The following is a 27,456-nucleotide window of genomic DNA, read 5'->3' on the forward strand; positions in this document are numbered from 1 at the left end:
TACATATGTAAGTATCAATATAATTGTCTTTTCTGTGAGGATAGTGATAGTCAAGCAGCTTAAGAAAGTTGTATTAATTTGAATACCCGGTTAGGTTGACAAGTCTACTGGGAAAAAGAACCCTACTTTTAAATCACTCCAAGAAAATCAAATTCATATTATAGATTCATACCATTTGTGTACCATACAGGGTTTATATGTATATCTTTTCCCAAATCTTTGTCAAACCATACATTCTCCTTGATGAATTAATGGTAGCTCAGTGCCTTCAATTAAAAAATGATAGGCACATTTTTTGGCTGGGGAAAAAGATTTATTGACCATTATATATATTTACTTGTCAAATTGAGTCCATCTAGTGGGTTGGATATTATGAACTGATTTAAAAAAATATGTACTTGAATCCTTGAAAAAAGGTGTCAACTGCAGAAGAAGAGGATAAATGCCATTTGTGAGACAACTTATTGATATTTCTTATTTTATTTATTTTTAAAATACTTCCTCATCAACAAACAGTTTTCATTCTAATTATACAGCTCATGCCCATGAAACCATATCTAAAAGTAGAGTAATTCAAATGGATCAGAGTGGTTAGAGGACTTTTGATACAGTTTTGTGGCTCATGATTATGACAAAATTAGCAATAGCCATCATTCTCATCATCATCATTCAGTTTCCAAGAGTTATCATCATCATCCATAGTCAGTAGTTTCATCAAATTTCGAATAGCTGTTATCATCAATGTCTCTTGATCATCAACTAATTGTGGAATCCGTTATCTACATTAACACTGTCATCCCATTTCTTATAATAGTAATTGTCATCCATCCATGATATCCATCATGCTCTTCTTCATCATTGTTTGATTATGCCAAACACATATGACAATGATGACGATGAATCACTATCCTCCGTCAACCCTACTCCCAACGGATAAATTCCACTCTGGGCATTGTTCAATTGTATGTCTTTCCTTTCTGTTGTCATCGTGAACAAGTGGGGTTCGCATGTAATTGGGATACTTATGCTCGCTCCACGCCTACAAACTCTTACAAATACTAAATCTTCAAATACAAAAAAAACCGCACTAGGTGGGTTGTTCATACTAGGCACTAGTGTTGTTCGCCGATAAAAAAAATTGGCACTCTGGGCAGTAAACCTAAGGGAAGATATCACCCTATGCTTAATAGTACGCATTCGGGGTCGTTACGAAAAGAATTTAGAGGGAAGTAAGAAGAAAACCATATCTAAATAATCTAAGTCTTAGTTGAGAACAATCCAGAACTGCAAGATTTACTCCAGTCCATATCCCCCAGTGTACGTGGTAGTTTTGTTCTTTTTGTGCGAATTTGTGCGAATTTGTACGAATTTGTGCGAATTGTTCATTTTGTTCGGTTTCCCGAACAGAACAAAAACGAATTTGAACATCGCACAGACCCTTGTGCGGTTCATTTGTTCGCTTTGTGAGAATTTGTTCTAGTTTTGTGCAAATGTGCGAATCTATGCGAATGTGCGAATTTTGTTCATTTCTTTTAAAGAACATACGAAAGAACAAGGCCCAGTGGGGTTCTTTTGTGTGAATTTTTTGTTCATTTCAAACAAACAGAACAGAACAACCATTCAGATCAGTGGGGGACCCCACAGATCTAAATCAACTGGGCAACTTTCTAGTTATTTCTCCCATCCTGAATCTTTATCTAAGTGAACACTTCAACCCACCATTCCTCTCTTAAACCCTACAAAACCCTCCAACAGCCTGTGGCTACCTGATTCCCTCAATGTCGAATCCGCCAAGCTAGCTCCTTCCTCCCACAAGAAGAAGAAGAAGAAGAAGAAGAAGAAGCTATGGCGGCGGCGAGGGCAGTGGCTGCGACCGTAGCGGCAGTCGTAGCAGCGTCTCTGGCGAAGGAAGATGCGTACGCCGACGGCCCTTTTCGTTTCTCGCCATTTGGATCTTCCACGCCGCCTCCGGCGCCTTCTTCTTCATCGCCTTCTTCCTCTCCGTCCCCGCCCGAAGCCCACGCTCCAACTTCAACGGATGACGAGCCTGCGGAGCAAAAGAAGGTCAGGAACGATAACCCGAGGACAACGGCATCTGGGTTCGACCCAGAAGCTCTGGAAAGGGGCGCGAAGGCACTCAAAGAGATCAGCAGCTCTCCTCAGGCTAAGAAGGTTAGTTGGTAGTGTGGCTGGCGATGAAGTATCGAGAATTGATTTCAATGTATTGATTTATGGTTTTGGCGCGGTGGGCAGGCCTTTGAGATCATGAAGAAACAGGAAGAGACCCGGCAAGTCGAGCTTGCTTCTAAGAAGGCGGAGTTTCTTGCCCTTCAAGCGCAGCACGAAACTGTATTGAATTCTCTTGAAATTTCTGATCTTTGATCTTTCGATTGTCTCGGGTGGACTTATAATCGTTTAATGCGCATGTTTTCAGGAAAGGCAACGAGTGATCTATGATGAGCAAAAGAAGTTGACTCAACAGCAGGCGCAAGTAAAGGCTCAAATGGCTCGTTATGAAGATGAGCTGGCTAGAAAGAGAATGCAGGCAATCTCAAAACTTTGAAAAATTCACATGATGGTTACTTTCTTTTTTTTGAATGATTGTGGAATTCTTTGTGCAGGCCGAGCATGAAAGCCAAAGGACAAGGAACCAAGAACTAGTGAAAATGCAGGAAGAATCTTCTATTAGGTTGGAGCAAGCTCGGCGCGCCACGGAGGAGCAGATTCAGGCGCAAAGAAGGCAAACTGAGAAGGAGAAGGCAGATATAGAGAGAGAAACGATCAGAGTGCGAGCTATGGCGGAAGCAGAAGGAAGGGCTCACGAAGCAAAGCTTGCAGAAGATGTTAACAGAAGAATGCTTGTTGAACGGGCCAATGCAGAGAGAGATAAATGGGTTGCTGCGATTAACACAACTTTTGATCACATAGGAGGTGCAATTCGTTTCCTTCAACTTGTCAATCCTTATGTTATTTAGTTACATCCAAATTAAATGCGTATCTGAAACGTTAGATATCTCGATAATCTGTTTTTTGTGTTGCGTTGAACTTAAACCTATGGAAATGAATGGTAGTTTCTGGTTCAAAAGAGAAAGGGACATTAGTTATGTTTTTTTGGAAACTAAATTGTCAAAAGATGGCCGAGAAGATGACCTAGTCAATATGATTGCCTATTCTGGATATGTGGTGGTCTGAAATATGAAAATTACCATTCTCGGAAAAATAATACAGTTCGCTTCCTTCCACTTGCCTTGTCTTACATTATTTATCAGCATCCGACATGGGTGTGTGCATTTTGAAATACTTGAAACTTTGGATATCTCAATAGTGAGTATTTTGTTTTTTAACTGACCTTTTTTGAACGAAAATTAATGGTTTAAGGATGATGGATGCCATTTATGGGAGTTATTTTCTGTTTCAAGAGCTAGAGAGATCTTAGTTTTGTTTTCTTGGACACTTGTCAGTAAACAGATAGTCTGAAAATGATCTAGACTGTATGATATCCTGCTGTTGATATGTAATAATCTGAATATGAAAGTTTCCGTGGAAAAATAATGCAGGGGGTTTGCGTGCTATTCTGACCGATCAGAATAAGCTCATCGTTGCAGTTGGAGGTGTCACTGCCCTTGCCGCTGGAGTCTACACTACGAGGTAATATTCTTTAGTCCTCCCAAGTTATAACCATTTTTGTTTTCTAAAATCTGGAAAATTAACCAGACAGCTTTACGAATTTTTTAATCATATCTTTTGGGAAAATTTCTGTTGACGTTGTGTAAAATTTTAATTTACTCAGTATATGGGATTTTATTATGCCCAGAATACACCGAGTTGAGGTCGCGTTCAACACTAGGAATAAAAGTCTTTGCCGTCTTCCAAAAATGCTGTTTTTCCTCTTGAAAATTTAAGCCACAATCCAGATGTCCATTTCAGTTTTTTTAAGAGAAATTACTCTGTTTGGCTTGAGACTTTCTGTCTTCCATTGGGCCACCTGCAACAGAAAAAAGAAGTCGAATTCATTTATCATATTGGTGGACCTGATATGATGGATCCGATCTAATCGGATCTCACGAGGGCATTAGTTATGTACAGAAGTAACACAGTTTTTAGTAAAAAAAACTCAAAACAGATAACAAAATAAAAGACTAACAGGCTCCCGCTAACAGTTTGGGCATTATATATGGATTCTACGACAACAGCAATTGCTGCCATAAAAAAAACTTGCAGCCCTCTTGATTTTTCATCATCCATTTCTCTGTCTCTCCATTGAGAATTATGTCTTCTTTCCAGGGAGGGTGCTCGGGTTGTGTGGGGCTACGTAGACAGGATTTTGGGCCAGCCATCGCTGATCAGGGAGTCATCAAGGGGAAAGTACCCTTGGTCTGGTCTTTTCTCTCGTTCCTTCAGTTCTTTGTTCAAGAAAGATGGTGGCAGAATGGCTTCGGGGTCAAATGGGAGCGCATTCGGGGATGTAATTCTACACCCCAGTCTCCACAAGAGAATCCAGCAGCTTTCTAGTGCCACTGCCAACACCAAGGCCCATCAAGCGCCATTTAGGAACATGCTCTTCTACGGGCCTCCAGGTACGGGCAAGACCATGGCTGCCCGAGAGCTCGCCCGTAAATCTGTAAGTCTTACCTGAGCCTGTGCAATTTTTCGTCCCTTTGACCTTAAAAACAAAGACAATATTTTCTCAACTCTTTTTCCTCCGTTTTTTTGGTTTCATATTTTTTCCTTTTATCAGAACCAGAAAATTAACATTTTGCTGAGTTTATGTCCTGCCTTTGACCCATAAATACTGATATGATTTTGTTAACTTTTCTTCATAAGATTCCATTTTGTGTTTGATATTTTTTTGTTTCGATTGATTGATTAAAAAAATGAGATGTTATTGAGAGTAGTCTTGTGTTTGCCTTTTCAATTTAAAATCTCATCCCTTCGACCCTTGAAAAGAAAGATAAGATTGTATTAACTTTTCTTTCTGACTTTGTATTTTCAGTTTTATACTGCTTTCCTTTTATTTGCTGAAAAAAATATGAGATTTTACGAAGCTTATGTCGTTTCATTGCCGTTTCAGTTTAATTTTTCTTCCCATTGATTATTTAATGAAGATGATATTTTTATAAGTTAACATCTTTACCAAGTTTTATCCCTTTTAGAAAAGATAATGTTTGTTAAGCTCTCTTCTTGCCAGACTTTTCCCCTTTGACTCGTTTCCAAAGATGAGATTCAACAACTTAACTTCGTTGCCTTTGCCTTTTCAATTCAAACTTTCTTCCCTTTTACTCTTGAAAAAAGATGAGATTTTACTTATTTTTTTTCAAAAAAAAATGAGATTTTACTTGAGGTCTTATATTTGTCTTTTACAGTTTAATCATTCTTCCGTTCGACTCTTTTAGAGAAAGATGAGAATTCTGCAACTTTTCATCTCTCTTTTCTTTCATTTGGACAAACATGAGATTTGTTGAAAAAAGATGAAATACTCAATTTTCGTCATGAATTTTCCTCTTCAGTTTCAATAAATCTTCCCTGTGATCCATTAGAAAAATACGAGATTTCTTAACTTTGTCTTGCCTTCGTCATGTCAGTTGAACTTATCTTCCTTTTGCCGTTGGTAAAGATGAGATTCACAAACTTTAATTTCTTATCCTTGAACTTTGTTTCAGTTTTATAAAACTTCTCTTCAGTTAAAATAAGATTCATCTTAATCTAATCTCATTTGGCTCTTTCTTAAAGATGTGTTTTTTTGCAAACTTCAGGTAAGCATGTAGCTATATTCCACAATATACCATTTCTTCCCTTTGATAGATTTGAGCTTCCACTACCTTCACCAAAATGTTAACTTAATTTCCTTGCTGGGGATGAATGTTTATCATGTTCCACAAAACAATTCGATTGATTTTCCAGCAATTAATTTAATTGAACATAATAAAGCAATTGATCTTTTTTTTCCTCTAAAAAAACGATTCAATTAATCGTTTAGTAAAACATTTCATGCTGTAGGCCCAGTTAAAAGACGAGTTTTTTCAATCCCTATATAGAGCTCTTTTTCCTTCAACCCTGAGTAAATCTTCCCTTTGACTCGTGACGAAACAGGAGCGCTAATCAGTTTTGGAGTCATGGTTTTTCAGGGCCTTGACTACGCTTTAATGACCGGAGGCGACGTTGCTCCTCTTGGGCCTCAAGCGGTGACCAAAATACACCAGTTGTTCGATTGGGCCAAGAAATCTAGAAAAGGTCTTCTCCTCTTCATCGACGAAGCAGATGCATTCTTATGCGAGTAAGCAACGTTCTTCGCATTTATAATTTTAGGGTTTAGGGTTAAGGGTTTAGATTTTACTGGAGGCAGTCGAGATGTAGAGAAATATTTCAATTTCTATAAGAAATCTTGATCGGTCGCAGGAGGAACAAGACTTACATGAGCGAAGCGCAGAGGAGCGCCTTGAATGCTCTCCTCTTCCGAACCGGAGACCAGTCCAAAGACATTGTTCTTGCGCTGGCCACGAACCGGCCTGGCGACCTCGACTCGGCCGTGTCTGATCGGATCGACGAAGTCCTTGAGTTTCCGCTGCCTGGGGAAGACGAGCGGTTCAAGCTGCTCAAGCTCTACCTGGACAAATATATCGTAAGAGCGGGTGGTGAAAGGGTAGGCTGGAAGTCGTGGTTCTCCCGGCAGCAGCGGGGCATTGAAATGAAGAACATGAATGATGAAATTCTACGGGAGGCGGCGGCAAAGATGGAGGGGTTTTCGGGAAGGGAGATTGCGAAGCTGATGGCTGGAGTTCAAGCAGCAGTTTATGGAAGCAAAGAGTGTGTGCTTCACCCGGGCTTGTTCCTTGAAGTCGTTGATTATAAGGTTGCAGAGCACCAGCAGAGGAGGAAGCTTGCTGCGGGTGAACAGACAAAAGAATGATAGATGAAATAATAATTAGATACTCTAATCTCTCTGCTTCAATTTTTGTTTATTGTTATTGTGGTTAAACAGTTTTTGAATTAACCAGCATTTTACACCCTATTTTGTATCCCTGATAGTAGACATTGTCTTTCTGTTCTTTTTGTGCAAATTTGTGTGAATTCTTCGTTCTGTTCGGTTTTCTGAACAGAACAAAAACAAGGCCCGTGTGCAGTTCTTTTGTTCTACTTTTGTGCGAATGTGCGAATTTTGTTCGTTTTTGAAAAAAAAAGAACAGAACAAAGAACAAGGCCGTGTGGTTCTTTTGTGCGAATTTTTTGTTCGTTTAAAATGAACAGAACAGAACCAACCATGTCTGCCTGATGGTCCAATTTTCAGAAGGGTGTATGATTTGTGGTCTGCAGGGAAATATTTGTGAGAACTTGGTTGAGAAGATGAATTCTTATGTTGACTTAATAAACTAAAGCTGACAACATCTCTACAGCCGGAAATGAAAAAATAATCTAATGTAAAATTTTTCTGAAGAACAAATACCTCAGAAGCCCAGATCAAAACTGGGAAAGCAATTGTCAGTCTCAGAGGCTGGTGGACTCGCCGGAGCAGATGGCGCATCTTCTCCTTGTTCCTCCAATTTTGAGAACATCTGGACGAATACCACAAGACAATTAATTCAGTGCTTGGGAGCATTTGGAAGGAATTACTGGAATAAGTTGAAGTTTGAGTACTAAGATAATTAGCCAGACCTTGAGACTGTTATTCTCTTTTTCCGGGACCGGCAGTTCATCACCATTAAGACCTGATTAGATGCAAACCAGAGCAAGCTGAATTTTGAAACGATGAACAACACCAAAGAGATAAAACTGTGGAAAAAACATATACATATCACCACCTGATTCGCTTTGGCATCCACTCACAGGTTCCAAGGTTCCTTCTTTAGGAAGAGAGGTGCTAGCTTGAGCGTTTTCTGAAAGCATCGAGAGAAATTAATTAGGTTTCGTAATGTCTTGAGACAACTCTAGTTCGTTTGTGTAGATTCGAAATTACTGATATTCTGAGCCACGAGGGTTGTTTGTGGTCCGTCCATGACGAGGGTTTCCTGCTCTGGAGATTTCACTTCACGATCCTGAGTAGAGTTTTCACGAGTATCGTCCCTCCTGAAATTGATCAAGAGAGATATAGGTCCAAAAAGCTATCATTCATGCTCATAGTTTCAATGATATCCATGAAAGTTCGTTTAGGATCCGTTCAATGAAGTTCAGATATGTCAGAGTTATGTTCTTATGGGGTTCTTTACTCGTCAACGTCAGTGTCAACGTCATCGACCTTTGTTGATGTTGACGATGATGTCGTCTCGGTTACAGTCGGAGGTTGACATTCACGGGCTATCACAGGCGGCTGTCATCATGAACACTGTCATCCATGTCAGCCGTCAACTTCACAAATTCTAGTAAAAAAGCAACCCAGTCAACAATTACATCGTCTTCAATGTCAATTGCCTAGCTGACGATGGTGATGAAACTCAAAAGGAATTTCCTTGAACTAAGAATATTTGACGGCATAGATGCCTATTGACGTTGATGACATCACCGGAAAATTATCAGCTGACATCATCGTCCACATCCTATGTGCTTGCATGGAACATCCCCAAAGGAATCAAAGCACTTACTGAGACAAGGTACCCGGCAAAGTAGACGAACTCCCTCCTTGGTCCTCTTCCTCACACAGTGATTCTGTCATGTAGAGAGCATTAACTTATAGTGATCGGCCAGTTCTTAAAAATGCAAGGCCTGGACATGGAGTTTCGGATTCATCCCACTTATAATTGTATTTCTCGAGCTGGACTTTTCAAACATGCGAAGATTTTGGTATAGGAAACGCGTACCTTTGATCTGAGAATCACAATGAATCAACTCAATGGGCTGTGATGAGCACGTTAACTCCATTGCAACTGTCTCTTTTTGTGGTCTTTTAAGGACTGATAATATCTGAAATGCTGTACACTGAAAAGCAGATTAGTAAATCTTTATCTTCCTTATAAGGAGCCTAACATAAGACAGCTAGGTACTGAAAGATTTCAAATCGTAAGAGCAACTCAACAGACATGTAAACCTAAGACAGGTTCTTTATGTTGAAACCTAAGTTCCTTCCTGGAAGAGAGAAGTCTCATTTTAGTCCTCGCCAATGACAGGACCAAAGGGGTCAGCTCAGTTTACCTGGCCCAGTTAACCATAGAAACCCATTTATTCATTTGGGTCGGCGGGATCAGCAGGTCAGCTCAGGTTATGCTATTGGTTGGCCAGTAATTGATCTGTATCTAATAATTTATAATTAATTTTTTTTTTGGAAATAAGGATAAGGAAGATCACACAAAATTGGTGACCTTCCCAGTTTATAATTAAGAAATGATGCAATTAAAAATGGGTAAGCATTTGTATTTTGTGACCACTGGACCCGACCCCACCAAAGGTCAAGGGTGAGGTTCTGGTCTACTTGGATCGGAAGTTGCATAATCCTAGTCATGACATCCAACAGCCTAAAGATAATTGCAATATTTAACTGAAATCATTAGATTTTATTCAACTTAGAATGACCTCCCTCCACATGGCAAACGTGTTTCCCTTCAGCTTCTATGATTTTCTTTGGTGACAGAATAATCATGGACTAGATTCTATACAACTCTGCCAGAAAAAAAGGAGCTCGGCAAAGTATTTAAGACAACATGAATGAGAACTAAGGACAGGGAAACAAAAATATTACAAAGCACTTATGCTAATGTTGTTTCCCAAGGATAACGATGACATGGATCGTCCTCATCCGCTATTGACTCCCTTCGCCCTGAACAATTTCCAGGTGCAACCCCTAATTCTTCCTCTTGGGGCTTCACTTGATTCGGTTCACCTGACTCAGTTTGGTCTGAACTGCTCTAGGCCAATTCAGACCACCCCATGCCCTGGCGCTGCCTTCCTACTGCGCCCAATGGGTGCCTCCATTTCCCGCAGTGAAAAAATTGAGCATCGGGCCCATCATAAGTAATGCTCAAAGGACGGAATAAAGTGCATGTGAACTGACCATCACGAGGCTTGATGACAGGGACTTCTACTTTGATGAACATAGCAGCTCCTGAGCTTACAGTTTCTTGCATGTTCGAGGCTTTACTTTCTGAGCCATCAATAAGCTGAATTGTCAGTCATTAAATGTGGATTTGAGCTTTAACAGTCATTTTGCTATTTCTTCAAACAATAATTGAGAATAATGATAGAAAGAGAATAAATGCTGTCCAGTAAGCTCGAGAAATAACTAACGGAGGGAATCTAGTAGGTGTAGACTGACCATCATGATACTTGATGATAGGGGCTTCTGCTTTCATGGATCTGGAAGCTCCTAACCTTGCATTTTTTCGCCTGCTTTGGACTCTACTTTCTGAGCCTTCAATAATGCTTACAATTATAAGTCCCCTATTTGAGCTTTAATTATCATTTTGCTATTAATTCAAACAAGAATTCAGAGAAACCCTGGATAGAGAATAAAGTATGTTTACTATGCGCGAGAAATAACATGCAAGGGAGGGAATCTCGTACACATAGACTGATCATCTCGAGGCTTGATGAGAGGAATTTCTACTTTCGTGGGCATGGCAGCTCCTAAGCTTGTAGTTTCTCGCATGCTTGGGACTTTGTTTTCTGAACATTCTATAATGTCACATTGACAAAAAATATCGCTAACTTGAACATCTTTCATCATTTAACATTGACAAAGAAATATTGCTTTCTATGTATTGCAAAAAATATACAATACACGCGCATCGTATTTCTCATCAGGCAAGTTAAATATAAATAATCAAAACATCAACTGATTCCAAAATATCAACGCCAAAAACACTTCCATAATCAATGGTGTTTCCCGAAAGCCAACATGCCAACTTAGTTTTTATCAGAGAACTTCAATGGGGGGAAGTGATAAGTTCTTTTCAAGAAAGTATAAACAAAGGAGACTTATCTGCACTGGCAGGTCCACGTCAGCCCGAGGACACTGATAGGGTCAACAACCCTATAAATAAAGACCAGGACCAGCTCACGGGAGGAGTTCATCATTCTTTTCAAGAAATGTCTGGGTCCCGTCAAGGAGTGCGGGAAGGGCTGGAAAGCAGCAGAAGCCTGCATCCAGAAGGGGGTCGAGAGATCCTGGTTTGATATTTTCGTAACCTGTTCGACTTGTATGCTACATTGTCCTCATTTATGGAATTCTATCTCGATCTCACCTCAGAATTGATCCGATCTGATATTTGACTCTCACTGATACAAGGAGAGTTCTGTTCGATTTCCTTTTCTTTTGGATCCTATCAGAAAGTTGCAGATGAATATTTATAAGTATGTTGATCTTATAAGTATTTATAAGTATTTATAAATACAATAAAAAACTAAGGGAAAAGGGCCCTATTGAAAGAGAGCTAAGTAGAGAATATGTGCACCGGGAATATCTATCTATCACTGAAATTGACGAGCCAGCTGGGTTGCTTTGGCTATTCCTTTCTATTGAAAAGGAGTCAGCTGTATGCGCGAGTCACCTTCTATTCTTCGAGTCACCCTCTACTAAGCTCCACTGGATGAGGCTGCATTCTTGTACTTGTGATGGTTCCCAGGATCCAATAAACTCACTAAGGTCTACGTTGCCACGATATTGTTCTATGGAAGCAAGCGGGCCCTGTTTTATTTATACGAGGAAGGGGAGGGGGGAGGGATTGACTTATCTAACACATACTCTGTTATACCAGCATGGCCCCACAGATATCAAGCAGGGCCACAATAAGTATTGTCTTTCAAGAAAGCAATAACAAGGCAGCTGTGACTGAGGCTGGAGCGCGGTGCACTGCAACCAGAGGAGAGAAGGAGACGCCCTCCTCCATCTATTCCCTACCTATTCCCCATCCATCCCTCCACATTCTCGCTATTGTGGCTACTCACCATATTAGGCTCTTCAACCTGCAAGTAAGTGAAGCTCTTGAACCACTCTTCTCGCACATTGTGCGATTTGATCGCACTATCTTTGTGACGATTCTGGCAGCTTCAGAATCTCTTCCTACATCCTTCAAGCTCCTCAAACTGCCATCATAATTTTGATAATATGGCCATTAATACATGGACGGTGTTCTATTTTGCTACAGGGGCAAATGACTTACTGTAGTCGATTCTGAATGATTGGGTATAACCTTTTACCACTAACCTGGCTTTATAACGCTCAGTGACCCCTCCGAGTTATATTTGGAAGTACAATGGTACATTCTTGTAGCGTAATTGAAAGAAATTCAGGAACTGAAATGAGACACTTATAGTAGGGGATTTGCTCTACTCAATCTTTCAAGTGGAATGTCCCCTTCCTCTCTGCCTCCAGCCTTCGAGGTAGCCAAGAACCCGCTCGGATGTCTATGCCAAATGCAACTCCACCCTCCAGGCTCCCGTGCGCTTCAAGAAAGTCTGTTGTCAAAGATTCCCCTCTGTGCTACCTTCTATTTTATTTATAGCCTTCTTTATTTCCTTTCTAAACTGCCGGTCAATAACCGGTGATTATTCCACCAGGTCAGTGCCCTCTGGACCTGTGACCCTTTCCAATCTCTCTTTTTCTCCTCAACATTTCCCCATCTCATATACTCTTATCAAAATCGTATCATATACCTGCTTACACCCAGCAATTTTCCTACCTTTTGGTATTGTAACCACTTCACTGGTATTAATTATAATGCTCTAATGTTTCCATATAAAGATCCATTGCTTCCTTCAACTTCAAGTCTTTCTTTGGCTCTTCCACTGATCTCGGTGGGACAAGTTTATGAAAGAGGCTCAATCCTCATAAGGGTGATTCCGAAATGGGCCCATGTTAATTGGCTATTACGCACAGATAGAAGAGAGAAAAAGAAAGAAACCCATTAAAGAGTTTATCTAGTCGGGAAATAAATGCTTGATATGAAGGATTAAGCTTCCATTACGATCTCAGGGTCGAGACCATAATAGTCGGTCACTGTAACTCAATTGTTCAATACGAAATGATAATTCAAGTCTCCCAAAAGTGTTCACTGAGGGACGGGAAAGGAATGGAGAGAGAGAGATATTCCTGGGGTGGAGGAGAGAAGAAACGGGAAGGGATGAGGGAGATGACGAAGGATTGTCGGAGAGCGGTCGTTGCACGGCAGGGGGATGATGTCGGGCTTGCAAGCACAGAGAGGGAAGAATCAAGACCTGAAAGAGGTAGAGAGAGAGAGAGATAGGAAGACTCACAATGCATCAAACTTCCTCCCTTCCTTCCAGAAGGCATGGCTTAAGTAGGGACCGAAGTGGGCCAGGCCTGTATGTACGAGTAGGGCTGCTGGCAACCCTTAGGGGTATAAACCCTTTGGCGAATCATATCAGCTTCTCATAGCTAGTGACAAAAGATATTGGGTACCTGCCTCCCTGGGTGCAGGATCTCTTGCTTTTTCTCGAGGCTCTAAGTCAGTCCAAGCAATCATCTTGTATATATTCTCTTCTTGCCCATGATCACCCATACTTGACATCTCTGCAAGGACTCGTCAAGCTCAATACTTAGCCCATTCTCAATTTTCCTCATCATAGATTTGCAGCTCTCCGGGAAGGAGCGTAATACATATCCTTCTTCATTTGAACCCTTTATGGATCGGATAATATCCAAGAACGATACACTTAAAAGATCTGGGATCCGGCCTGCTGCCTGAGTTATGAATGTGTACGTACGCTGTACACCTAAAGACCTTGAGAGGAAAGCTGGAGTACATTTTCATTTCTGGAAAATGTTTAGACATCAGTTCCACGACACTTTGGAAAACCAGTCTCTTGGACCGAACCCAATTAAGTAGATACACTGAAGTTGTCGCCACTATGTCTCCAATTTCTCTCTGCTACCTCATTTTGTTGAGGGGTATTTAAACAAGATAGCTCACGTATGACTCCACAGTCCAGAAAAAATCAGTCGAATGTACAGATGAAATAATCCTTGGAGTTATCTTAGCAAAATTCTTTGATTGAGAGTCCATATTAATTCTTGATCATGATGAAAAAATTCTGGATTAATCTTTCACTTGTGCTTTATTTTAAATAAATGAACCCATGTCGTCCTTGTGGAGTCACCAATCCAGATCAAGAACCACTTTTTCCCAGTTATAGAGGGAGTCCTACTTGTCTTCCAAATATATCACTGTGGACGAGCTTCACTCACTGACCCCAGTTAACAATGTTCTTCTATGTTTCCCATACTGGCAAGTATCACAAATATTTTTGTAACGCCCAAGTGTTTAACAAAGACAGGAATAGTCTCCCCAAAATATCAAAGAACCGATGTCCTAAATGAAAATGGAGTAACTTGATAGACTAAAACTTGTCAGGGCTTCCCAACAACATAGCACTACCCAAGGATTATCTTCAATTTCGTGACTGGCTCAGTAGCATATGCACCACTTTAGTTACCAGACAGACTCAGCATTATGCAAAAATAAAAGGACAGACTGGGAGAGGCTTTTGAACCATTTTTTTTTGGGAGGGGGAATGTGGTACTTGCTATAGTATCAAGAAGGTATAGAATTCAAGAATTTCAAATATCCACAAGAACAGAGTAAATTCAACAATGCACGTAAACTGAAATGTCGAATTCGAGTTGATCTCGACGGCTCCTGCCTCGTGAGCTCCTTCATGATCGTGGCGGTCCCCCCACCTCGAGGTCAAACTCCTCCCCCCGGCTATCAGTAGAGCAGGCAATCCAGCTCCACCCTTCCCCTCTGAGAAAGAGGCTTCAAGATCAAGAAAAGAATGGTAACCTTTACCTGGGAGACTCCTCTTTTATTTATAGGTCTATGAGGAATGTTCCCGCCCAAGTCACTTGTCCTGGTCAACCGTCCGTTGACCAGATCTGGGCTTCCTTCTTTGGTAAGTCTTGTAGTAACGCGTATCAGAATGGCACAGGTTAGTGTGATTAATGGAAAGAGAAAAAAGAAGAGAGAAGAATTTGGGGCAAGAAGGAATAATTTTTATTGCTGAACTGGGCCCCCTTTTATAGAAGAAAAACTTCACTTGTTAGAAAGGGAATATTCCTAAGGAATATTCCCTGTTTCCAACGGTCATATATTTTGAATATATGACTGTTTGAAACAGAGAGGTCCAGCTGCTTTTAAAGCAGCTGGACTCTCCAACCGCTGGGTTTCAGCCGTTGGAGAGTTGGGCCTGACTGTGGTCAGGCCCAACATATATTAGGCCCTACTGGGCCTAATATATGGGCCCTACTGGGCCTACACTAATGGGCCCTTAATGGGCCCTTAGTGGGAAGTTAGGCGGCCCATGTTGGGCCTGAAGTAGTTATTTTTATTAATATCTCCTAGGGTTAGGCTATTACAGAGTACAAGGCCTCGGGCCCATTAGTTAGCTTAAACCCTACTAAGTATCCTCCATGACCTAACAGTTAGCCGCTTTAGTCCCGAGCATTTTAATCTCGCCCTTCGGAACTTCCTTGGTGAACATGATCCCAGATCCCCTTAAAGCAATCTTTAGCAGCAAGAAGTTTTTATACCCCTCTCATGCCATGCAGGCCCAGGGTAGAACAATAAGTTTTTTGGATTGAACCAGGGCTTCTTCTTTCTTCCAGACCTTGTAGCCTTCCTCCATTGAACCACAGTATAAAGATGATCTAAAAGATCCTTTCCTTTCACAATAATTTGAGCATATTGGCCCAGTGCAGAACATTGAAGCCATCATATAGCAACCAGTCTAGAATACCCAGGAAAACAGTCTGGGTTGTTTTGTCATACTCCTGGTGGGCCTCTTGGCTTCTCCCACTACCGTGAGCTGGGCCTTTCTTCGGTGTTGTCTATTGTGAGTTGCAGATGATCCAAATGTAAAGTCCCTCTCTTTCAAGGACCCTATGCCATCAGAGTCCAGACAACACAGAATGAATGATGCTCCTGAATGGAGCTGGCAGTTTTTATGATGGTATTTATGAAGTTTCTAGTTTGAAACATGCGCCTACTTAAGGCGTATGTCTTCTTCTTCTCCCCTGTGGTGAAATGGAGAAATAATGCATTCCATCCTGTGGTTGACGGCAGGGTGGCAGGTATCCTTCCCGCATCTGCCTATGTTCCTCTTTCAGTCCCTCTTTTCTTATTCATCAGTTATGTACTAGAACTATGCTGGCTCCCATTGTCACTGGCTAGTCTACATTTGTCAGAGAGATGGAAAAGGCAATTCAATGGGTCGCAATCAAGAATATACTTGACATTTGAGCAATTTGCAAGAGTTATTTTGCCTCTGGGTCAGAACTATTTTAAATGATATACAATGGAGAAAACTGTTAAACAATAGCCTGATGTCTTCTTCTTCTCCCCTTGATACTCCTCTCTAAGCTGACAGCAGAAACACACTGATGGCTGGGGTCTGAATAGAGTTGCATTATTGTAATAAATTGAAGGAAAAGATGAGATGGTGGACTGCAGAGAGAATTTCTGAGAATGTGGAGAAGAGACAGAAAAATTGGGGCAAAAATGAACTGATCTTTATTACTGAACAGATGCCCCTTTTATACAAATTTTCACAGAGAGAGAGAGAGAGGTTAATGCTTTTGTCCAACGGTCAAAAACTGACCGTTGGAAAAAGCTGCAGAAGATATTCCTTTTTCAAAAAAGGACTTCCAACAGCTATATTTATAGCTGTTGGAGGCTGGGCCTGATATAAATCAGGCCCAGCATATATTAGGTCCTTAATGGACCTAATATATTCCCTAAATGGGCCCTCACTATTGGGCCCTTAATGGGTCCTTAGTGGGCCGTTAATGGGCCCTTATTGGGCCTTTATTTAAATCCATTTTAGGTTAGTTTTTCCATGAGATCCCTAGGATTAGTCTATTACACGTACATGGCCTCAGGCCCATAAGTTAGTAAAATTAGCCCTAACTGGGCCGTGATGATCTAACAATTATATTTCTCCATGCTGGATTTTTTAAAAATAAGCCAAAATAATTGCATTCTATTCCTCCACGCTGCCGTAGACACAAGCCAATAACAAAGGCAGGTGAAACCCACTTACTAATGTAACTTATACCTCAAAAAAGTCACATGAGACACAGTCACCTAGACCACTTATAATTGGGGCCCAAATACAGCAGTTCAGTTTTTTTAAGAACATACAGTAGTTTTTAATTGGAGATAAAAATAAACAACATGGGCCACGTTTAACGTGCGGCCCATTTACAAGACTAAAAATAGAATCGAACTTAAATAACAAAAAAACAACATGATATTAGAAACTACTATAGATTGAATTTCATCTGATTATAACATTCATGTGGCAAAAACATGTCTACCTGATGTTAATGTATATCGACAAGAGATATAACCTAAATAAGTTTGGCAGATAATGAGTCGCCTAAAAGGGTACCTCCCATAACATTTTGCTGACCACAGATTTCCACAAGATAATTTGGCATCTCAAATGTGTCACCAACAGCCAAACATTTAGATAATTGATGGAACTTGCTACACAGCATTGAACCTGCTTCATTAAGCAACATCAGCTGAAATTGAAAATATCTCTGATTAATAAATGGAAAAGAATACAGAGTCAATAGAAACACTAAGAGGAAAAGGAAAAAAATTCTAGAAGTATTTTGAAAGAAAAGCTTCGCATACATTTTTAATTTCTAACTGATGCTAATGAATATCAACAATAAATTTACCCCAAACAAGTTTGATGGATGATGGGCCAATGACATAGAATTGTTAAGATAATGCCTAGGTAACAGTGAGGGATAGATAGCACGAAGTGCCCAAAAGCCATAGACATGGGTTGAAGGTACAACATGGAACACTATGATACAATCCTATACCCCCAAGGGTATCTTAGGACTTTTAGCCCATTAGGGGCATTCCAGTCATCTGGTGTTTAGGTTACACTGCTTCATTTAGAAGGGCAGTCAAGACTTAAGGAAAGATCACCCTCTTGGTTCACTATCTTGATCCTCCCTGTCTCAGTCCTGTCCCATTGACCGTCCAACAATCCCCTTTCCCCACGATTGTCTCACCAGATCTTCAGCCGGCTCCTCTCTAATTTGATCCCTACACCTGTCGTTCAGTTCTCGTCTAATCTCTGGCGATCCCCATCCCAACACTCATCAACCCTTCACCGCGTTTTCAGGCAGTTCGTCCCTGGTCGATTCCTGGCTCTTCCGTTCGACACATCTGATCAATCTCATTTCTACTCTTGTACCCCCGGAACAGCTACCTCGCCTGGCCCTCTCTTCTCCTCTCAATACAAACCTACATCAAGATTTCTAGCACACTAATAACGCACAACAGAGAGGGATGGGGAGCCTCTGTACATGGTCTTTTCTTACATGAAGAGTACAGCTTTGGCTAGGTTCTGCTTTAAGGAAGATCGGGTAGACTTTCAGAGTTGAGATGACTTCAAAGGGAAATTGTACCCCCCATTTGCCCTACAACCCAGAGAAGTGTTCCAGCAACCCTTCAAACCGCAACACACAGGGTTAGTGGATGGGGATGTGTCCAGCTTTAGAGAGCTGGTGGGTTGCCTTCCCAATGAATCAGATGAGATGGTGATGAATGCCTTGTGTTATGACATAGCACGTGATGCTCACGTGCCACGTACCTTTAGTCTAAAATAGCCATTAAAATGGCTGTTGTAACCTATATATATGCATGTTAAGTGAATGATGTCTTGATCGTTCTTGTTCTTCTCTTTTCTTCCAGCCTTCCTCTTGGCTCCTGTCTCCTCGTGCCCTAAGAAGCACCCTCTCTATCGCAGAAGCCCACAAGTGCGACCTTGCACCTTGTGCTCAGCTTTGGGAGCATCGTTACCGGTGAAAATCAGAAGTTGAGATCTGAAGACCATCGCTGATATCACTGACTGTGCCTTCAAGGCTGTGAAAATGCAGCTGAGACACATTCAGACACAAAATGGCTAAAATTCCCCCAACCTTATGGGAGCCATTTTGGATGAATTGACAGAAGACCCAAGAACGGGACCCAAGAATGGGAGCCAGCCACCAAAACAGCTAAGGCTCACCTTTGCTGAAACAGCAGCCTTCCGAGCACAGGGCTTGTCCTTTCAGTGCAACGACAAATTCATACACAGACATAAGTGTCAAAAGACATCGAATGTCTCAATTGTCATGAACATGGAAGACTCCACCAACATCTGTATCGGGATGACTCTGACCCATCTGAGGAGCACAAAGCAGCAGAGGAAGGCCAATTGGCACTGAGGCAGCTCACAGTACGTGCAACCATGAACATGATGTTGTGACCCTCTCTTCAGCTGAAGGGGACAATCAAAGGGCACCAGGTGACAGTGTTAGTTGTCTCCGGCACCTCAGACAACTTCATCAACATACAGTTTGTATTCGAGTCCAGCCCTTTTTGTGAAGAAGGATGTTTTTTGGCAGTTTTCTGCTGATTTCTAAGTTGTGAACAACATCATTCTGTTTAACTACTTCATTCCAGCGGTGGATGAATTACAGTGAAAACATCATGGTATGACAGTATTTTCTCAAAACTGGACCTGAAATCCGAGTATTGTTAAATCCACACAACAGATGAAGACATCAAAGAGAGCATTCAGAATCATTCATGGACACTATGAGTATGTTGTGATGCCTTTCCGCCCACCAAACGCCCCAGCCACCTTCCAGGTTCTGATAAACTCCATATGGCAACCATATCTGCACAAGATGGTCTTGGTTATCCTTGATGATATTGTGATCTAAAGTTGACCTGAGACAGAACATTGGGATGACTTAAATGTTTCACAGGTGCTCACATAGCCCACTAGCTTTGTATTCAACCGAAGTTTTATTTTTTTCTGCCACTGGATCGAGGCTTGGAAGGCAGAAGCTATTAAGTCTTGGCCACCATGCCAGTATATGTGTCATCTGTGAACCTTCAGGGGCTTGCAAGCAGTTTCTATCATTTTGAAGCACGCATCAAACGCTTGTCTGTTGACACAGTTTTCCTGGTTTAATGAAGTTCAGAGAAATTTGAGTCCCTGACAGTGCCCTATCAAGTGTGAGGGTACTCACTCTGCCCGACTTCACTCTGTCATTCATTATTGAGACAGATAGATTGGGTGGAGGCATCGGGGCCATCCTTCTCCTGCATGAGAGATTGATGGCCTTCTTTAACTATGCGCTTCAGCCAACTGTTTTGACCCACTCGGCTTATGAAAGGGAACTGTAGATCATTGTCCTCGCTATTGATAAATGATAACACTACTTGGTGTTTCTTACATTTGTACCCCAGAGTGACCAGCATGGCCTCAAAAAACTTCTAGAACAAGGGGAGATCCAGAGGGAGAATCATCACCAGGTTTCTAAACTAATGGACTATCATTTTCTGATACTGAACAAGGTGGGCAAGACGAATCAGTTGACAATTGCAAACTCTTGCCAACCCCTCCTAGAAGAAACAGAGATGGGAGCCATCTCATTGAGTCCCTAAGGTGAGATCCAGAAAAAGCACAGGGAGGTGGCGCACAACCCAGCATTGCAACAGTTGGTTCAGAAGATGAGTGCAAAACCAGGTCCATAACAAATCATCTCCAGTAAATAACACCCAGGTTCATAACCATCATTCCAGCGTCGTCTACTCCTATTCAATGTATTATGGAAAGAACTGTATAATGGGCCATGGATGGACACTGGTATTCGTTTAAAGACATACAAGCGGGTCAACAAGCAGTTCTAGTAGAAGGCATGAAAAGGGACATTAAGCCAGATGTCACAACATGTGCACAATGCCAAGAATTCAAGATGTCTGGCCCCGCCACCGGCTGTTCTACTGCAACTGCTGTCAGTACCCCAGCAGATATGTAAGACGTTCATAGGATCTTGCATAGGTCCCTTGAAGAAAACTCTGTTACACTGTGTTGTACTAACTATGGGCCTAAGGCCATGTAAATGTAATAGTCTAACCTTAGGGCAAATTAATTAAATTAATGGGCCTGTGCAAGGCCCATTAACTGCCCACTAAGGGTCCATTAAGGGGGCCCTTAGGGCCTCACATATTAGGCCCATTAAGGGCCTAATATGTCTGGGCCTGATTTACATCAGGCCCAGCATCCAACGGCCAGACTTCTGGCCGTTGGAAACTGCTGCCCCAACGGCTATATTTTTAAAAAATATAGCCGTTGGAAAAGAATATTCCTGTTAGGGAATATTCCTTTCCTACAGCAGTTTTTCTCCTTTCTCTCTTTGTTTGTTTCTTGAATAAAAAGGGGCCACGGTGAAGTAATAAGATGATCCTTTTGAAGTGCCCTAATTCTGTCTCTCTCTCTCTCTCTGCGCACTGTTTCTCTCTCTTATTTCTCTCTCCTCAGTGCTTCACAAACTCAAATTTCAAGAATTCGTTCAAATTTCTGCATGAGGAAAAGGAAAGAACGAGGCCATTTGAGAGGGAAATGAGGGAAGAACGAACTAGAATGCTGGAGCTCCACCAGGTCAGCCGCCTACCTCATCTGGACCTGAGGATCTCTGCAATCCAGCCAAGAGCTCCCACCAATTCAGGTCAAATAAATCCTAGAAATCTTGAATGTTTAGGATCATCTTTTCCACGTAACATCAGTTTGGGCACAGAGATGCCTTGTGCCTTACCCTCTTCTTCGCCTCCTCAACTGTCAGGGTTCATATTAGATGTTTCAAAGGATTTCACATAGGGACCACAATAGTCTGGAGTTCTAAATTGCTATGCTTTCTTTGGTGGTTGTCGACTGCCTAAGAAACTTAACCAATTTCATAAGATTATGACACTCCTCTCAGCCCGAAATGTCGCCAAATGCATTTACATGGGAAGTGGTGAAGCTTCATGGAATTCCTCACTCCGTTGTGTCCAACAGGGAGAGTATATTCATAAGAAACTTCTGTATGGAGTTTCAAACCCTACAGGGTATTGCGCTGAAGCAAAGTTACGTGCACCACCCTGAAACAGATTGCTAAGGTGGTGTACTGCAGACTCAAAACTTATCTTCAAACGTCAATCGTGAGCCAACCCTGGAAGTAGTAGACTTCTTGATTACAATAGGTGAAGTTTGATAAGCAACCATTGTGTACATAAATGTCTAAGAAGAGGAAAGTACCTAGTCACACACATGCAGAGTGACCCACACGTGGAAGCATTTGAATAAAGGCGGGAAGAAGATAAATAAGGAAGAGGAGCATCCGTCCGGGACTTACGATCAACTACTCGCAGAAGGTCCGTGGAGATCATCCGTTGCCGACCGCTGATCCGGCCATCCAGAACTCGCCGTCACTCAGAGATCCATCCGAGAACTCATCTTCTCCAGGCTAATCTTTCCCCTTCCTTTCTCATCTCAGTTCTGTTTCATCAAGATCGTTCTCGATAATTGTATCAAGACCCTTGGTATTTCCGGTTATTTGAGTTTCAACTCTTGGATTTCGTTTTACATTTGAAGAAGCGCAGGCAATCCTCTCGAGATCTGTTAGGACTAACAGAGTCCTAAGGTGGTGTACTGCAGACTCAAAACTTATCTTCAGACGTCAATCGTGAGCCAACCCTTGAAGTAGTAGACTTCTTGATTACAATAGGTGAAGTTGAGTTACAACATTTTTAACCACTCGATAAAAATGTCACCATCGGGGAGTCATTTAAGGGCGTTAATCCATTAGCTTATTGTGTTTGGGGGCTTCAAGTGTTTTCACAAATAACACTAATGCCTACATTTTAATTCATTTCAGGACATATGAACTTTGTCAGTTTGGTTCAAATGCAATCAACTGGGTTTCAGTTAACTAATACTCAGCCTAAGAACCAACGATAAGAATGTAATCTCCATCATGAATAATGAAAGTATATAATAACCAAGGCCAAAGTAAGAAATAGCAGAGGCTCAAATAGACCTGGGCAGTATGCAAGCCTGAAGCTACAAGTTTCAGGATCCCATCATGGTATCTCTTGGCTTTCTGGGTTATTTGAGATGTGTACATGACAATCCATTCTGCAGTGGAGATAAGTCAATTCCAAACAAAAGAGACTTGTCCCACAGAGACAACTTTATTTACTTGATGATAAGCAAGTAGAAACCATATCAAGTAAACTTCAAGGAATCTTTGGTAAAATTAAAATACAAAATTTATCACAAAATATTAGTAATCCGGGAATTAACACAAAAGCCTAATGATAAAACTCTAAAATGCATGGTCGCCAGGCCATGTTCATGCATATCTTATTTAAGTTATCAGTAGCAATGCTTGGATGTTGGCAATTATCCAATGGGACATCTGCCACTAAATGGAGAGCCTCATAGAAAACAAAAAAAAATCAAAAACCAATCTTGACAAACTGGGGAAGATGAGATCTCATGTCACGATAGGTACTGAATTACAAAAGTCACATAAAAAATACACAGGACTATTTCTGAGAAGACAATTAAAGGTCTAAGTTACCGAGATGTGAGCAATAAAAATACATATTGAAGGAACAGAAGAGTAGGCTAGACGAAAAAGGTCATACGTAGCAGTGACAATGGCATTGGTTGCTGGGAACGAGGTTAGAAAGAAAACTTAGAAAGTTATGTATGCAAAAGTGCAATCATTCATCGTAGTTCTCCAGAAGAGAAGAAATATGTCAGACATTAACAAATAAAAAAAATTATTGTACCACATATTCTGAGGCCACAGTAACTGGGTCTGGATTTGGAAACCATAGCATCAAACTTAATTGTTCCCATGTCCACCTCTCATTTTCAGCACATGGTAAAGATGGACCGAAGTTTAACATTAGACTATTTGTAGAAGTTTGTCTATAAATAGAAATCAAGAGCTAAGTGTCAGACTAAAATATCAACATAACTGTAATAAGGGGGCGACGAAGTCGAGCATTGGATAATCACTACAACTGTTCCAAAACATGATCATCTGAACGCAAATATGTCACTGAAACTCATCAGTGGGAAAACTGACCTCTGTCTTTATCATTGACAATATTAGAGCAAACAGTCGTCGATTTGCCACCGCCCTGAATGTTCTTCTGAACTGAATTCAGAAATTAGCTTCAAATGAGGATGAACTCATTGTTCAGAGGAATAAAACAACCGGTTAAAATCAGATAAATCCACGTAGCAAAATAAAAATCCCCATTTGTGGAAGATATGGCGTAGCCAATGTAAATCAGCAATGAGAGTTTAACAATACAAGATATGGTGTAGGCAAGAAATTGTGACTCTGGGGGTCGATTCGGCAAGTTGGGGAAGAGGAGGTAGGCACGAGAGAACCTGGAGCGGCTGATCACCAATCGATACGGAGAATTCTTCCCAGAAGATCTACAGGTGCTCACCCAGGCCTGTACCGTCCCTGGGGTTGATTGTATTCTTCCATTTCTCAATCTATCAATATATCTATAAGTACATTTATGGGGTATCGTGGTCTATATTTCAGTTGGCATGGACAGATGAGTTCCAGAGAAGGTGGACACCAACCAGATCCCAAAGGGATCGGGGATAAATGACTCATGAGTTAAAGAAACTATGTAGAGGATGATGAAGCAGATAGTAACAATCTTGACAAGCTCACTGTCAACAAATTCTATCTCATGTCAAATTTTCTACTCAGACTTCCTTCTATTTATTTAAACATTCCAAACAAGAAGTAAATCTGCATACAGATGTTGAATCATATGGAGCAATAAAGTGTTATACCATGGAAAGTACGGCCCACAGATTTCTGCACATTCTCCAGTTTTACTCTTGGCTTTCCTTGATTAACAGTGGAAAAGATATCCTGGGTAGCGTGGTGACTTTTATCAAAGTCACCAACATCAACAAGATGTGCTTCAAAGGTAAGAGTTGTGCCTGCGTCAATAATCTCATCTTTCTTCAACATCCTGCTCTCTAACAATTTCTGAGTGTCATCGTACAACAGAACCTGAATAGAAGGAAAATGTTAGAGGCTCCCTATGCAATCATTTGAAGAGAAGCCTTTCTGTGAAAAAAACTCATAAAAATACACTTCATCCAGTGGTTGAAATACTCTACAGAAGCCTCAGTGCAGTAGAAAGCATGAGATTTGTATGATAGGTCAAAGAGTTTAAAATACAAAAAAATGATGCCCAGGGGAAAATACGTTGAAATTTTCTAAGATAGGTGTGATAGAAAGTTAATATGCTTACAAGGTACAGAATGTGAAGGCGAACGAACAGAATCAGCAGAATTAATTAAAATTGTTAACGAAGGGCCAACCCATGATGCTCATGTGCACACACAATTTGAGGAAATATGGCCATGGTCATATTTCCCGTTGCTTTGTATCTTTCTGTTAAGGGACATGATTGTCCTTTGTGTTATCCATATATCTATATCAAGTAATCCTAAGAAATGTGATACGTTCTTTTCAAGAACGTACCAGAGACGCGCCACCAAGAGGCAATGTTGAGTCAAGTCGCACGTGCGACTTGACAATAAATAAAGCCGCCAAGTACGAGAAAGGCAGTTCTTGAATTAGTTGGCCGCGTGAGCTGAGGCTAGAGCGGGAGGTTGTCCGCGACCAGAAAAGGGAGCTGGATCCCAATCTTCATTATCCTTCTTCCACCTTCATATCTTCTCCTTGTTCTCTTGGATTCTTATCTTCCGTTCCATCTCTCTTTTGCGACAATTGGAATTTTATATCTTACGTTGGAAATTACTCTTCAAGAAAGTGGTTGTGATATTGTAATCAAGATACATTGATCGTATAAAAATGAGAGTCGCAGGAACGTTTTTATTCTTCAATCAAGAATTCCGACTGTGAGTATCATGAAGATCAATAAAGTTAGTTTTCTATGAGATTGAGTAAACCATAGATGCCTCATATGCGTCTTAAAAATTCCACAAAGATCAGAGGTTGGTCCAATTGGAACGATAAAACGAGGAAAACACATCGATAGAACGTAGAAGGGACATTGGTGACCAAAGATTCAGTGAAAAATACTTTTTCCAGAGAACCAACAAAAGTCTTGAAACAAAATTAGAGTTTTGAAAATAAAAATGTTAAATTCAACTAAAACGTACACTGGAATGACTTTCACAACATTGTCTTGTAATATTATGGCACAAGATGGTTGACAGATAACCTTATTGCTCGAACAATGGAATTCGAGGACGCCATCTTGATACACTTTTCTCTTTTGTCGCAGATGCTTGGTGTAAGTAACGATCCACCTTTTGCATTCAGCCATCGCCTAAAAAGCTGGTTCATCTACTTCATCGCTGAAACAGGAATACTTTAAACTTCTAATGAAGTTAAACCAATATGATCGGGCAAAACAACATCATATTTGGAATGTCGTGCATGATCCTATTCATCACGAAGAAGAAATATCCACAAAATACAAACAGGTCGTCAACCGACACTACGCTCGCATAAGCATAGAAAACATAAATGTTCGTGAGCGCGAAACGGCAACACCTTTCATCCGTTGAGTAGAGAATTCGTTCATGCATTCTAATGCTGTATGTAACTCTGGAAAGCAAAACTCTCACTGGAATGAATTTATTTCATTATTTCTGAATTGATCCAAAACGTAAGGTATCAAACTTTGGTAGAGGCAATAAGCGGCGGCATCTGACCAAAATAATAAAGGAACTTCTAAATTATTCAGCCAGGATGACAATTATGTGCAACATGAATTTTGTACGATCAACGGCGGCCAATCGACAGTGAAATTCGTTTAACATTAGAAATTAAACAACCAGTAACATAAACCAAACAAAGCTAACCGATCGCATCCAACAACCTACTAATAAAATGAAAGGATGAGAGAACAAGGATTGCTTCCACAAACCTCCACGATCACTCCGGGAAGCCTCCCCCGGGCGAAGAGCTAATCGCATCAAGTGAAGAAAAGGCGGGAAAACTCCATTTTTATATTTTCTTCCATTCGACTTTCTTGAAGAGAAGTATTTGGGAGACATATTTGAACAAATATAGTTCCTGGACGTGGACGATGGATGAGACGGGACGAAGATAGTCCCGTTCGACGTCCTGATATTTCAATTTCGTCCAAACCGTCCCGTCCAGGGATTCGTCCGTTGAAGAAAAAAATTGTCCTTGTCCAGACTTTGACAGTTTCGTGCGGTCGGGAGAAAAACCCCGTCCCATCCTTATCCCAGACAAAAAAAAATCACGTTTTCAATTTTTAATATACTTTTCTAGGTTTTTTAGGGAAATATGGAGGAGAGGGAAATATGGAGGGACATATGTACAATTACTTTTGGGCAATGTCAGTTTGCATGCGCAAAAAAGAAGGGACTTTAATGCAAAATGGTAAGGAATTGATTAAGCGAATTCGACAGATTTGCGTCCATTCCTTACCGTCCATCGTCTGAGACCTCTAGATGGGACAGTTTTTGTGTTTAAGCGAATTCGTCCGATGATAGGAAAACCATCCCATCCATTCATCCGGGGATAAATTTCCATCCCAGTTTTCATCCAATCTTGCCGACAGGACGATTTTTCGTTCTGGGACAAAAAAACCGTCCTGTCCATATCCCTGCACTATAATTATA

The 27,456-nt window shown here is 41.0% G+C and overlaps 2 protein-coding genes across 3 annotated transcripts; one reads left to right on the forward strand and one right to left on the reverse strand.

Moving 5' to 3' along the window:
• Positions 1-1,725: 1,725 nt before the first annotated feature.
• On the forward strand, positions 1,726-7,078 carry LOC144711762 (uncharacterized). The gene is made up of 8 exons (XM_078585788.1): positions 1,726-2,172; positions 2,254-2,349; positions 2,435-2,545; positions 2,622-2,931; positions 3,558-3,648; positions 4,285-4,621; positions 6,126-6,274; positions 6,397-7,078. The coding sequence occupies exons 1-8, from the start codon at positions 1,846-1,848 to the stop codon at positions 6,905-6,907; spliced, it is 1,932 nt and encodes a 643-aa protein (XP_078441914.1). The 5' UTR covers positions 1,726-1,845; the 3' UTR covers positions 6,908-7,078.
• On the reverse strand, positions 6,352-26,970 carry LOC144711763 (DDE family endonuclease). 2 transcript variants are annotated; one of them, XM_078585789.1, is made up of 16 exons: positions 26,733-26,970; positions 26,022-26,157; positions 24,613-24,838; positions 23,879-23,950; positions 22,817-22,914; positions 17,329-17,464; positions 10,486-10,596; positions 10,238-10,333; positions 9,977-10,066; positions 8,790-8,900; positions 8,574-8,637; positions 7,952-8,061; positions 7,797-7,871; positions 7,651-7,703; positions 7,442-7,550; positions 6,352-6,881 (listed from the first exon to the last, which is right to left on the reverse strand). In XM_078585789.1, exons 2-15 carry the CDS (start codon positions 26,124-26,126, stop codon positions 7,443-7,445), a joined length of 1,455 nt encoding a protein of 484 aa, XP_078441915.1. In that variant the 5' UTR covers positions 26,127-26,157; positions 26,733-26,970; the 3' UTR covers positions 6,352-6,881; position 7,442. The 2 variants fall into 2 exon arrangements, with proteins under 2 accessions (XP_078441915.1, XP_078441917.1); XM_078585791.1 differs by lacking the exons at positions 9,977-10,066; positions 10,238-10,333; positions 10,486-10,596 and having other exon boundaries at positions 26,733-26,966.
• Between the last annotated feature and the right edge of the window lie 486 nt (positions 26,971-27,456).

This window comes from Wolffia australiana, chromosome 14, assembly GCF_029677425.1.
Source record: "Wolffia australiana isolate 7733 chromosome 14, ASM2967742v1".
Classification (NCBI taxonomy): domain Eukaryota; kingdom Viridiplantae; phylum Streptophyta; class Magnoliopsida; order Alismatales; family Araceae; genus Wolffia; species Wolffia australiana.